The sequence below is a fragment of the Meleagris gallopavo genome, chromosome 2 (assembly GCF_000146605.3).
Source record: "Meleagris gallopavo isolate NT-WF06-2002-E0010 breed Aviagen turkey brand Nicholas breeding stock chromosome 2, Turkey_5.1, whole genome shotgun sequence".
Lineage (NCBI taxonomy): Eukaryota > Metazoa > Chordata > Aves > Galliformes > Phasianidae > Meleagris > Meleagris gallopavo.
The window spans coordinates 49703494-49716677 of NC_015012.2; the positions used below are offsets into that span (position 1 = coordinate 49703494).

Below are 13184 nucleotides of genomic sequence, written 5' to 3' on the forward strand. Positions count from 1 at the left end.
TTCCTTTGGGTCCTGGGAGAGACACTACGTTGTTTTATGGTGGCCAAAGACAAAGCAACTTTACCTCAACTATCCTGAAATTAATGTGACTTTTTATCATCATAGGAAGGCAGACTTTTAAAAGTTGTTATTATTCCCTGTTTCACTTGAGCGCGCAAGAAGACAAGCATTCACGTTGTCCTCTTATAAAAGTTGGATGCTGCTTGCCTGCCTTTAGCAGCAGGGATTAGAGATGCAAAGCAAGCTGGAGGCTTTGTGCACAGCTGTGATGTCCAAGGAGGATGTTAAGACCTTCTTTCAGGCCCCATCCTCCCAAAGCTAAACCAGACGCGGCTCGCTGCCCACCAGCCGTACACCTCGGACAGGCTCCTGCTGGTGGAGGAGGTTCCTCCTCAGCCGCCGCGGTGCCCGTTCAGGGCGCAAACAATGGCAGCGGCGGCATTCAAACCGCCGTGCCGGCGGCATTCAAACTGCCCCCTCCCGACGCGCCCCGCGGGAGCGGCCCGCCCCCGGCCCTCCGTTGGCTGTGCTGAGCGGTGCCGTCTCTCTATTGGCGAGACTTCCTTTCCGTCCCGCCCCCGTTCGCTGATAGGTGCCGCCAGCTGGGGCTCGAGGCACGCGGGGTGCCGGCCCGGGGCTCCCTCCGCCTCGCGGTGCCGCCATGGTGCTGCTGCTGCACCTCCTGCGGCGCCTGCTGGAGTATCTGGGCTGGCCGCCCGAGCAGGTGAGAGCTGGGCGAGGAGAGGGAGCGCTGCCTGGGGGAGGAGGGGAGGAGCGTGCCGGCGGGAGGCACCCGGGAATCCGTTCCGTTGGTGCGGAGCTACCTGGAACTTTGGGCCGTTCCCTGGTTCTCCTGTCTGCATTCGGTGCTTCGCCGACAGGCCGCCTTCCTGGAAACTCGCGTGCTGGGCGGCGGCCGTGCGGTCGGAGCGCGCCTCTCCTCAGTGGTCCCGTCGGGAGGGAGCGTCCAACAGCTGTGTGCGGCGTTACGGAGGTACCAGGCTAAGGTACGGTATGCCTGTGTTGCTTCTTTACTGAGAGGTTTTCCTGCGAGCCACGCAGATGCGTCTGGTTGCTCAAAAATGTGCTGCTTTTCATTCGGTAGCTCAGAATCTTGCTAATGATGCGATGTACCTGCTGCGTTCCTCGATGGCCTTTGTGCTTCCGATACATGCTGGGGCAGGCTGTCTGCATGTGGTTTTGGAAGCAGGCTGCTAAAGCTTCTAGAACCTTCAGCTTGAGAAAGGTGTGGGAAGATTGCGTTAATCTGACTGCATTGCCCTTAATAGCATAGAATGTTGCGCCCTTTAATATCCTTTAATATAAAAACAATGGGCTTCAATTTTGGTCCCTCTATTATACGGTATTCTTGTTTTTAGGTCATATCTGTTTGCCAAAGAAAGGAATATGGATCTACTCGAAGTGTTGTTCGTAGACTTGGGACAATTCTTTCCTTACAGCCCTACCCGAGACCTTATTTTCAAGTAAGCAATTTATGGTTGTACTTAAACTTCAACTGCTTACATCTTCTAATTCCTAAAGGCAGCGATAGCTTTCTTGATCTTTTTAGTAGGTTTAACTGATACTTCACATCCCTTAAGTTCACTTTCTCAATATGCTTACAGCACTATTTAAAACTTTTTTGCTGAGGCAAAATTGTTAGTGTGCACTAAGTCCAGTTTTTCTATGCATATTTTTGTCTTAGTTTGTTCATCACCCGAGTCCATTGGATCATGATGAACAAAGCGTGGTTCCAACTCCTGTAGCTCCATCACTTGCTGATGTCCTATGGGTAGCACATGAGGAAGGACAACCATTTGCTAGATTTAGGTAAGTAGAGGTAAAATCTATGCATTGAAAGGAGTAATAGCATAAACGTTTGTCTTTTGTTCTTGTCTCCAAGCTTTCTCAGGGTTCCAGTTAAACCAAGCCTGCAAACTTTTCATCAGAAGTGCTTCCTGTGTAGAATATTTTTATCTGAAAGATTTCTAGTGCTGAGTGCTGTCTTTCCTCCTAATGGCGTATCAGATAAATTAGTGGTGTTTTTGACTCATGTTTTTACTCAAGAAGTATTTTGTAGGGGCGGAAGTTTAAGAGAAACATGTTGCAACAAAGCATAAGATGTTTCTTGTTGATATCTTAGTTCACAAATGTTTTGATAAACATTGTAAAGGAGAAAATGCAGAAAAAATGTTTAAATGTCTCCTTTGTATCTGATTGCTACAGTGCTGTATGTGTGAAGTTTGTTACTTTAATGGACTGAAGAACGTAGAATTGTTTCAGTTGAGAGGGATCTATAAAAATCACCAACTCCAGCTATCAGACTACTTCAAGGCTGACTAGAAGTTAAAGCTTATCATTGAGAGCATTATCCAAATGCCCTCTAAACACGAACAGGCACAGAGCATCAACTGCCTCTCTAGGAAGCCTCTTCCAGTGCAAAACTACTCTCTTGGTAATGAGGACTTTCCTACTCTCTAGTCTGAACCTCCAATGACGCTTTTTTTAGCTGTTGCCGTGTGTCCCATCACTGATACCAAGGAGAAAAGATTTTGACCTTTCTCTCAACTTTCCCTCTTTGTAAAGGTGTAAAGATCAATGAGGTCACCCCTAACCTCCTTTTCTGCAGTCTTAACAAACCCTGTGTCCTCAGCCTCTCCTCACCGGACATATCTTCCCGCCCTCTGTTCAGCTTTGTTGCCTTCCTCTGGATGCTTTCAAGGACCTTAATATACCTTTTTAAATTGTAGAGCCCAGAGCTTCACACAGTGTTCCAGGTGAGGCTACTCTACCACTGAAATATGGAGGGAGAATCACCTCTTTTGGCTGGCTGGTTGTGCTGTGTTTAATGCATCCCAAAATGTTGTTTGCCCTCTTGTCTGCTGGCTTGTGTTGAGCCTGCTGTCACCAGCACCCCAGGCCCCTTTCTGCTCTGCAGCTCTCCAGCCAGCTCTCCCAGTATATACGTATCTGTCTGACATTACCCCAACTGAAGGATCTGGTATTTGTTCTTTTTAAGTTTTGTGCTATTGATGATTGCTCAGCTCTCCAGTTTATCTAGATACCTCAGCCATACTTCTCATCCCTTAAGAAAGTGAATAGCACCTCCTACTTCAGTATCATCAACAAGTTTACTAAAGATGCGTTGAACTCCTGTATCCAGATGACTGAAAAATAGACTGAATAGAGCTGGCCTCAAAATTGAACCTTGGAGAATGGCAAGAGCAACTAGCTGTCAGCTAGATATATTCCCAGTGATTACAACCCTCTGAGGCCTATCGTTCAGCCAGTTCTTCACCCATTGTATTGTGTACTTGTTCACCTCACTGTTGGATGATTTGTACAGAACGCTACTGTGGAGCCATATCAAAAGTCTCACTAAGGTCTAGGAAAATTAAATCCACTGCCTTCTCCTCTTCTACTTAGGGAGGTGATGTTGTAGAAGGATATCAAATTAGCAAGACAGGACTTTTCCTTTGTGGAGCCGTGTTGGCTGGGCCAGATTATTACATTATCTTTTAAGTGTCTTTTAGTAGTGCTGGGATAATCTCTCTCTCCAAAATCTCTGCAAGCACTAAAGTTAAACTAACATGTCTGTAATTTCCAAGGTTGACTTTTGTGCCCTTCTTGTGAATTGGGATATAGTTGTCTAGATGCCTGTCAGCAGAGACATCCCTGGATTCCCAAGATTGCTGACAGAGAGGCCCAGCTATAACATCTCCTAACTTCCTCAGTACTTTTGGCTGAATCCTATCAAACTCAATGGGCTTAGAAACATTTGACTGATAGAACTGGTTCCTTAACATTTTATGTCGACAAATGGAAATTTGCAGTCGCGGTCTTCCAGCTCATAGGACTGGGCAATACAAGGTCTATCATTAATATTAGCCTTTTCATAATCTCTGTCAAACAACTGGCTTCATCCAGTAGCTGTCCAATATTTTCATTAGGCCTCCTCTTGCCTTTAATGTACTTCAAGAAATCTTTTTTTGCTCTCTGAGATATCACTAAAGAGTTTTAACTCTTTAGTTCTTTAATAACATGCTGAAGGAAATTTTGTACGTTGATAAAATGTAAGTACTATAAGATGACAAATTATTCTGAAATTTGCAAACAGATGGTATACAAGTCTTCCCCCCATCCCTTTTCTATTCCTCTAGAGAAAAAAAATAGGAAGTTGGCTTATTGTTCCTTATATAGGATCTGTTCAAAGTCAGAGGAGGAGTCAGAAGCAAGATTTAAATGTGGATACTTCTGTATCCATCTCTACATTCTAGAGTGTAATTGAGCTTTATACTGTTTTTCTGACATCTGTTTTTCTGTTATCTTTGTTTACTGCTTGCTGGTACTGAAATTTCAAGACCCTAGTAAATTCAGATAACGCACTTTATACTATAGAAGTTGTAATATATTTGTTTTTCATCTTTGGGTTCTTCTGTTACCTTTGAACTACCAAAGTTGTTTTGAAGCACTTGCAAAATACTAAAAGAGTAAGAGTATTGTGAAAAGGAACTGTGTATCCTGTTTTATCTTGAGTGTGCTGCTCTTTAGCTTGTCTAACTCAGATCCAACACACTTCATTTTTCTGTTGTTTCTGTTCTTCCTCCTCCTCTCCTGGCTTTATGAGATGTTTTTCAAGGTCAGGTGTAATGGATATCTCTTCCTTCTGACCTAGTATGAAATTCTCACATTTACAAAAATGTGAAAATTTACATTTTCACAAATCAGAAAACAATGTTGCAGGTCTGGTTTTAAGTAAAAGGATGATGGATGTAAGGAGAATGGTCTGGTTTTGTTTCAGTGAATATTTAATGAATTTGGAATAAAGTAAATTTAATTTCTTCATTTCATTGTCTCATTCTGATAGTTTGAGTTTACGCTCATTCTGTAATTTAAAGTTATTTCTGCAGGCCCTGACTTGAAATAACTTTTAAAGTTGAAACACAAGAGCTGTAGCACAATTCTCTAATGCATTTGTGTTACGTGTACAGCTTAAAAGAGATAAGGTTCTTATTTGGTAAGCATTAAAATTTATGATTATCCTCTAGTGTACTTTCTGAAAGATTACAAGTTCTTTGCTGCTTACAGTGTTCATCTTGCAGAGTTTGATAAATGACTAAAACGTGTGAAGTCGTTTTGAAGAGATTATTGCTGATTCTTCCTACCTTCTGTATCTATTGTTTCATGCAGGGAAAAGGGAGAGGCAGCACAGTCAGATGGAATAGTAGCAGCTCAGTCCTGCACTACAGCCTTGTATAATTTATCCCCAAGTAAACTATCTATTTTGATTATGACTGTTCAAGGATTATTATGTTCCTTTAACTGATGAAGATTTAAAACACTTTTTAAGTTATGATCAGCTGAACGTTTTCTTAAATAGTTTGCAAATTTTATGTCTTGCAGAATGATGATAACTTGCTTGGACAGATGTGGAGTCTTGAGATTTCTTTTGCTGGCTGAACCTTTTAAACTGTCTTTTATTCCTTTCTAGGACTGAATTTTGGAGAAAAGAAAAAAGTACAGCTTATCACGACTTACATCCATCTACAGATTCCATACCAAGTGTTTCAAAAACCAGTACACAGAAAGACAGTCTTGTTGATCATGCAGCACTCCGGAAAATTTCTGCGCTCGAAGATGAGCTAACCTTTCTTCGTACTCAGATCGCCGCAATTGTTGCAGCACAGACATTGGGAAGCCTACCATCACGTAAGCCTTTCTGGTTTTTTCTACCTTAGGAATCTTCTTCATGGATTGCCATGCCTCTGAGATTGGTATAGAATATCTCTAATTTCTTTACTTGGAGTTACTTACACCCAACAACATTTATGAATGTACTATTTGTTTTGTGATGCTTGTATTGCTGCTGTGGCTTGTTTATTTATTACTTTTTAAAAATTTTTCTTCCCCAGCCTCTCCACCCTTCAACTTTTTGTGGCTTGCTTGCCAATTTCAAATGCAGTTGATCCTACATGATGTCCATATTCATTTTCATGTTTGTGAAAGAACTTGGTAACAGCACTAGTAATAAACCACCAGTTACTGTTGTAAAAAATAATAATTTTAACTTTATACTTACGTACAGCTTCTGACAAGTTATCAAATAATGGTTAAAATATTCTGAGGAAGTCAGGTTCAGGATTTAAGATAAACAAGTGCTCCAAGTAGATGCCCAACTATCTTTGGAGCATCAAAGATAGTTATTCTCTAATATGAGCTTCAGTCTTCTGATTTTTCCCTTAAATGTTTTGAGATCCTGCTTGCCTTGTACACTGACTCCACTGTGGCTGTTAAAGCATTGGGACTAATTGTGATTTATGTTTGTGTAGTGAGTACTGCGCCAAGTGAACTTAAACAGTTTTGAGGCCACTTATCCTTCAGCTTAGTTCTGCTGACACTTCTCCTTAGTGTTCTGATTACAGTTTTGTAATCTGTTTTATATTTTTTGTTATTTTCTTTGCTGATGCTTTATTTGGTTTATTGTCACCTTCAGACCACTGAGAATGAACTGTATGTAGCTGTGGGGTGCCTTCCGCTTCAGGTTCCTGATTAATCTAGTGCAAAGATCAAAGATATAAATGGAGAAAATTGGAGCAGCCCAAACCACCTCAGTTCTGTTATTTCATGCATGCTTAATCTATGTGTTTAAAACAAAAATTGTTCTTGGTTTTAAGTGTAATTATTTTCTTCTGTGGTATGATACATGAGTTGTGTAAGAAAGTGCTTTAACAGGGAGGGTTGTCTTATCTGGGCTTAAGCAATGTCTAGGATGACTCAGGTTTAATGTTGTTAATTGCTAAGATAGTACTGACTGTTAAAAATAAAATCCCTCTTTTTCTTTTATGACTGCATTCAGAACCCTTTAGAACATTCAGCATTCCAGACGGATCTTACCCAGTGCCAACCATGACTTCTACGCCATTGTCTGTCTCTCACAATCACTTTGCAATTCCTTCTCCTCCCCCACTTCCTTCTGCTGCACCATCTGGTGTTGATGCTAGTAATTCAGCAGTTGAACTTATAAAACAACGTCGTGCTGCAAGAAAGAGTGCTTCAACTACAGGTGATAGTGCTGATCCCCAGAGGATGAAGAACATTCCTAGCATGATGGATGTTTTGAAAGATCTAAACAAAGTTCAGTTGCGTGCTATCGAAAGGTAGGTTGAATTGAATGCATACCTGAATTATCCAAGGCTGTGCAGTCATCACAGCAGTTAAAGCAGCAGCAGAGAACACCAAGATGAAACATCAATTTAACAAGCAGCTATTACTGACAAACTGAAGTTTATAATGTTTAAGTTCTTGGACTGGAGTGTAAGGTACTCATGGTGCAGCTTTTAGATCAATTTAAAAATGCTGAACATCACAACTTTTAAAACTACTGTCCTACGTTAGTATAGAAATCTCAGGTTGTTTGATTCTTTGGTGTGTGTGTGTGTGTGTCTTTTGTTTCAAGACTGAGTCTATTTGAAAATAACTTACGAAGTTGCACACAGGGTTCTGGAAAGTGCTTTGAAAAGTAAACTTTTTACATTTGCTGTGAAAGGACGTATCTTTTGGGAAACACTGGGAACTAACTTAACAAAAATATTCTGGTCTTTCCTTTGAACTGTTAAATACATTCTGTGTCTTATTGAAGATGCTTCATGAATTTAAATAGTGCAGTTGTATTATAATACTTTTCATGGTCTACTATTTTGATTTTAAGCTCTGTTGACAGGTTACAAAATTTCTTTACTAAAGCCTGTAACATGTCTTTGTGTCAGTTGGTCTGCTTTCTTAGATGTGATAAAAGTTGTCGGTTGTCTGAACTTCTGGAGTTTAAAAAAAAAGTATACAAGAGCAATTGAACATGTAACGAATAAGAGAATATTGGCAGTAAAGTTCAGGCTGTACTGCCATACTGCCAGCAATCCCCACTGTGGGCCAGTTTCATAAAATAGGAGGCATTACTTTCAGGGCACCCCTTGTGTGTTTTCTTCTATATAATTTCATGTTGTGTGAAAGAAGAAGGTGAGAAGTGAAATGCTTATAATTACAGTTTGAACGATCATCATGTTGAGCAGGGGCATAGAGGAACTGATAGGTGTGTATCTGAAGTGCTCCTGGATTTAGGCATCTATTTGACTTCTGGAGGTAGAAGTTAACGAGAAATTTATATCTGCCATCCTTCCTCCTACCTCCAACGTAAGCTCCTACCAAGCTTACGTTGTTGTCCAGCCTGTCAGGCAGCAGTCTGACAGCAGTATAATGGGAAGAGTAGGCCTTTGTTCTCCAGAGCTGAGAGCTTGAGGATCCCTGCTTCTACCACCTGAGCATCACGTTACACAGTGGGCAAGTGCTCCAACAGCTTGATTGTATATGAAGGGTGAACTCTGTCCTTCCAGGTTTCATGTTAAAATCACACGGTCTGTAACTGTCAGAGTTTGAACTCATTGCTGTCGGTGTGCTTTAGGAACAATTCACTTATCTGGAAATAGCGCTTTACTAGGCTAAAGTGGGAGTACTTAGAGATTTGTTTCAAATATCTCAGTAGTTAGCATGGCCTTTTATGACTTAATTTATTGAACTAGTCACTAATTTCCATATTTATGTTGGCACTGGGGTGCTAGGTGCTCTTTAGATCTGGTGTCTTTTTGCCATCTTTCAATTTTGGATTTGATGGGAACAAGTTTTCTAATTTTTGACTATAAACATTTTCATATTTGGATGCTTAGGTCCTCGATTGGATGGAAAATCTCTTAGAAACCTTTGTGCCAAATTTCATAAATTTCCTTTGATAATCATAGAATCACCAAGGTTGGAAATGACTTCTAAGATCATCCAGTCCAACCATCCACTTGTCACCAATATTTCTCACTAAACCATGTCTCTCAGTACAACATCTAAATGTTTCTTGAGCACCTCCTGGGTCACTCTCTGGTGGGAGTGGTGAGTAATGTATGAAGGGAGTTCAAGTGTGGTTTATAAGTGGGACTTTATTTTCATCTGGATGCATATTTACTTAAAAGAGGTGATGTTTTTCTTTAAATATGATTGCTCTGAGAAATTGTGTAAGTTCTCTCTTTTTTTTTTTCTAGATTTCTTAGTGAAGTTTATATCAAAATATTTCATAACCTTTTTCAACATAGTGGGCATTTCCCAGTAATATGCTTAAAAATAGCTACGAAATGTAACCTGTTATAAAAACCATACTTTTATTTTTTCTTTTAATCCATTACCTCACTACTTGATTGATTTACTGTCACTTTTCTTTAAGGAGCAGCATTTTTGAGCTAACAGTCTGGCTGACAAGTTCTTAAGTGTACTGTTAGTAGTCCTATTTGGTGAATTGCTGAAAATAATGTGAGCAGCATTATTTGTGTGACCTAGGATAGGACAGGGAGTATATAAAAGTCGTGTCTTGGGATTTTAGATAACTAAGTACATAATTATGGGCAGGCAATAAAACATTTTCTTTATAGGTCACCTGGAGGTACTCCTGTGTCTAAACCAAAAAAAAGGAGAAGCTCAGATTGGGATCCAGTTGCTCTACTGACTCATGCACTAAAACAGAAATTTGCACATAAGTATGAAGATGAGGATGATTCACTGGAGAAAGAAAACAGATCTTTTGATAGTTCCCCATTTTCTAGTCCAGAAATCCCACTGGTATGTTTTTATGTAAGTTTTTCATATCTTGAAAAATGTAGCATGTGGTTTTTTGAGGTATGGACATTTGCTTGATGGTAATTAGTAGTTATTCGCGCGTAGAAACTGTGTATTTAGTAAGCCTATTAATTAACTAATTTTACAAGAAGTCTGTCTAAACTTGCTGTGTGTTCAAAGATGAAAATGAAAGATTTGGGTTTAGCATTTCTCTTGTGGTAGCATCATTTCTACAAACTCTGCATCTTTATTCTGAATAAAGATTCTGAATGTCGTTGCAGAGCACATGAGAAAATACAGACAGCTAGAAACTTGTTTAAACAAAACAGCCAATCTTATATTGTAGATTACTGCTTTGCATGGCTAGCATACCTGATTCTAGATGGGAAGATAGAAGTGAGATCCGGGAAGAGCTTATTTATGGATCATCTTTCGTTCCAGATCTAGCAGCTGAATTTATAAAGCCCTGGAAGAGGGACTGGAGTGCTAGCATGTTCAGGAGTAGATAAAGAAAGATGGGCTCTTTCGGTTAAAGCAGAGGCTTAACTGCAAGATTAGTATGATGAATATGCTTATTCTAATTGTTTACCCACGAGTGTTCTGAAGAATAAATGTGCTTAAAGTAATTTCACGGGTTTACTATCTTATTCTTCCTAGGTTAAGAGTACAGAACATCTTTAAACCGTCTTTATTGTAAACTTCTCATTTGGTTGTCTTGGGTATAATTTTACTTAATGCTGCCCGTTTTTCCTAGGTTGGACGTTGCAGCCTGAAGACAAATGCAAATACTAGCCTTGTAAGAACTGACAAAGTTAAACAAGTATCAATGTGGAAAGTGAGACCTCATATTTAACTGATGAAGGGAGACTTCTGCTGAAACTTGGTATTGTGTGTAAGTGGCAGTGCTGCTTTGTGAAACTGCTGTAATGTGTTCTAGAATGTCTCTGTCTTATGCTGTTGAAGTTTGGATTGTAGGCACGTGAAATTGCCTCTTAGTTTCCCAGCAACTGAACTTGTGAATCTGATGCTTTATGAGAAGCACACAGCCAAAAAAAGTATCTTGTTATTGTGGGACGTTGTGTCTTAAATCTGGGAAATAAAGGAAATAAATGTGTGAAAGAAATGTAATTATTGGTGTGGCAGCTGTGGTGTGTGCTGTCTCTGCAGCTGAGTGTAAATAACGAAACAGTGTAAACTTTTGTTTGGAGTGTATTATATATAGCTGACTCTATACAGCTGATGGTAGCTAACACTGTAGTATAGTTTCCTCTGGTTTTCTTTGCAGTTTGTTGGTACAGCTCCGTATATTTCATATGCAAATAATATTTCAATTTATTTTGCATCTATGGAGAAACTTTTATTTGTGAAGCTTTGTCTTATTCTAAGCACACTGCAGGCTGTTAGATGCTTGTAATATGAGGGATTTGTCTTCACAAAAAAAAAAAAAAGACTTTCAGAGGGATCTATTAACATGTAGTCTAACTTCTGTGTATAAATAAGCCCTGTGTTATTTCTATCACTGGCTTCTCTGTATGAAGTCTTTGTTCAGAGTGTATACAATAAAATTTCCTTTGTATCGTGTACATGTGTAGTAGTGACATTTCTGTCTTGCAGACTGTTTTGTATCTGAAGAGCTGACCATATTAGACAACTTCTTAGGTTGTATCATCTAAAATTACTTTAAAGAGTGCTTACACTTTTCTTGTCAGAATACTGGGAGTTCCTAATTTACAAATTTGTTGTGATCTACTGTTTGAAATAGCTGCCTTTGCTTAATCTTTTGGTTTTATGCATCTGGATTATTAGACAAACTTTATATCGATTGAACTGTGAGCTGTATCCATTGTATGTTCTTGTGCATCTTCTATTTCCCATTTCCCACCTGCACGGAGTACAGTGGCATTTGGATTCTCTGTTACTGCCCAGTCTGATCTGAGTTGTTAGAATTTGCTGTTCAAATTCCATACTTCGGTTTAATTTCAAAAGTTATATTTTGACTAAAATTGGAGCTTATGGAGCTATTTGTTTCTTAAATAATTTTTTCAAGATGTTTTTTCCCTATTTTTACTAATTGTTGAATTTCATCATATTGTCTCGTTCTTTTCACAGTCCATAACAGCCAGACATTCCCTTTCTGTTTGCTTCCAAAATATGTATTTGCTACATTCTCTACATAAGTTGCTATGAAATCCACACAGAACAAGCAGCCTGGCCCTCTGCTTAGTAAACTTTACCTCTGCTATCAAAGTTCTAGTTGTCTTTTGTCTGCTGCTCTGATAAAGTAGGGAGCAACAGTGAAAGAAATCCATGAGTGCCTGCAGAAGAGAACGTGAGAGCAAGTGGGTCCTGTTATGTGTAAAGCTTGTGAAAGAGATCTCTTTTGCTTCACTTCTTCACACTTCAGATACTGAGCAAGTTACCTGTTTTGTTATGTTAGCATTCATAGATCCAGGGGATCTCTGGATTTATGACTATTCTGTTGAGACTGACAAATGTGGAGGTGGAATTCCTGCAGTGAGAAGCTGAGTTAATTGGGAAGCTCTGGCTATAAATCTTCTATTTCTATTGCAGTTCCCAGTTGGAAGTTTGGATTTGAAAGTGGATTCTCCTTGTTTTAGAAAAGACTTTTCTCCACGGTTTCTCTTAAACAGCCATCTAGTTTCAGCCTTCAGAAGCATCTACAAATGTTAGTGAGCTGTTTGGCTCTCCAGACTACTAGGTACTAGCTCTGAGTTTTAGGTTGATGTACCGTGAATTTTGCTGTAATGCTATAATAGTTTGTATAGTTGATTTGCTTACTTGGAGGCAGGAGAAAAGTCATGGACCCTGTGTTTTGTTTTGTTTTTCTTTCCAGCAGTGTAACAGTTTCACGTGTGAACAGATTTTGTTTCTTGTTCCAGTTAATTAGATAAGGCAAGGAACTGTGATATACCTTGAGAATTTGGGGGAGGCATTCTAATAACTTCTGACAGTTTTCAGTAGTAAGAAGTTGTAAAATGTTGGATGTCACAGTCTAAAATGAAAATGTTAGTCCCAGTTGCAGAGGAGATTTTTTTCCCTTTCAGAATTTGTGAGATTTAGCTTTGTCATCTTATTTTCTTTTACTGAAACATCTTATCAACAGCTTTGAAGCAACTCGATCCTCTGGAAGAAGATTCTGTGCCCTCTTGACCTATGAAAAACCTTTATTTGCTCAGTGGCAATACAACTCCTATATTCCTAGGAGAAGGTGAGAAAACTCAGGAGAATGTTCCAGCAGGCTTCAGCCACATCTGTATTACCTTCTGGGTTTATCAAAGTGATCTATGAATTGTGTGTGATTATTTAAACCATGCTTGTATGAAATTTGAGTAGTTTGCAGAATTGGTTCTAATACTTAACAGAATGTCATTGCTTCTCTAAAAGACAAATAGGAAAAGCTAAGCCTTACTGAATTTTTCTGGTGGTCAACATGGGCAGTATCCCTGTGGGATGAGAAAAATAAATGAAAATTTGACATTCTTCTTATCCTAAGTTAGTGGCATGATTTGATTTAG

The 13184-nt window shown here is 39.5% G+C and overlaps 1 protein-coding gene across 1 annotated transcript; it reads left to right on the forward strand.

The window, feature by feature from the left end:
• The first annotated feature begins 589 nt into the window (after positions 1-589).
• Positions 590-11231, forward strand: MTFR2 (mitochondrial fission regulator 2). The gene is made up of 8 exons (XM_003204179.4): positions 590-724; positions 882-1007; positions 1380-1484; positions 1706-1830; positions 5492-5709; positions 6857-7157; positions 9465-9651; positions 10403-11231. Exons 1-8 carry the CDS (start codon positions 662-664, stop codon positions 10499-10501), a joined length of 1224 nt encoding a protein of 407 aa, XP_003204227.2. The 5' UTR covers positions 590-661; the 3' UTR covers positions 10502-11231.
• Positions 11232-13184: the final 1953 nt, after the last annotated feature.

Excerpts from the sequence above, each read along its gene's own strand:
- MTFR2 (XM_003204179.4), top strand. The coding sequence starts at position 662 with ATGGTGCTGCTGCTGCACCTCCTGCGGCGCCTGCTGGAGTATCTGGGC. Across the intron at positions 725-881 it reads TGGGCTGGCCGCCCGAGCAG|GCCGCCTTCCTGGAAACTCG; the intron begins GTGAGAGCTGGG and ends CTTCGCCGACAG. Across the intron at positions 1,831-5,491 it reads CAACCATTTGCTAGATTTAG|GACTGAATTTTGGAGAAAAG; the intron begins GTAAGTAGAGGT and ends ATTCCTTTCTAG.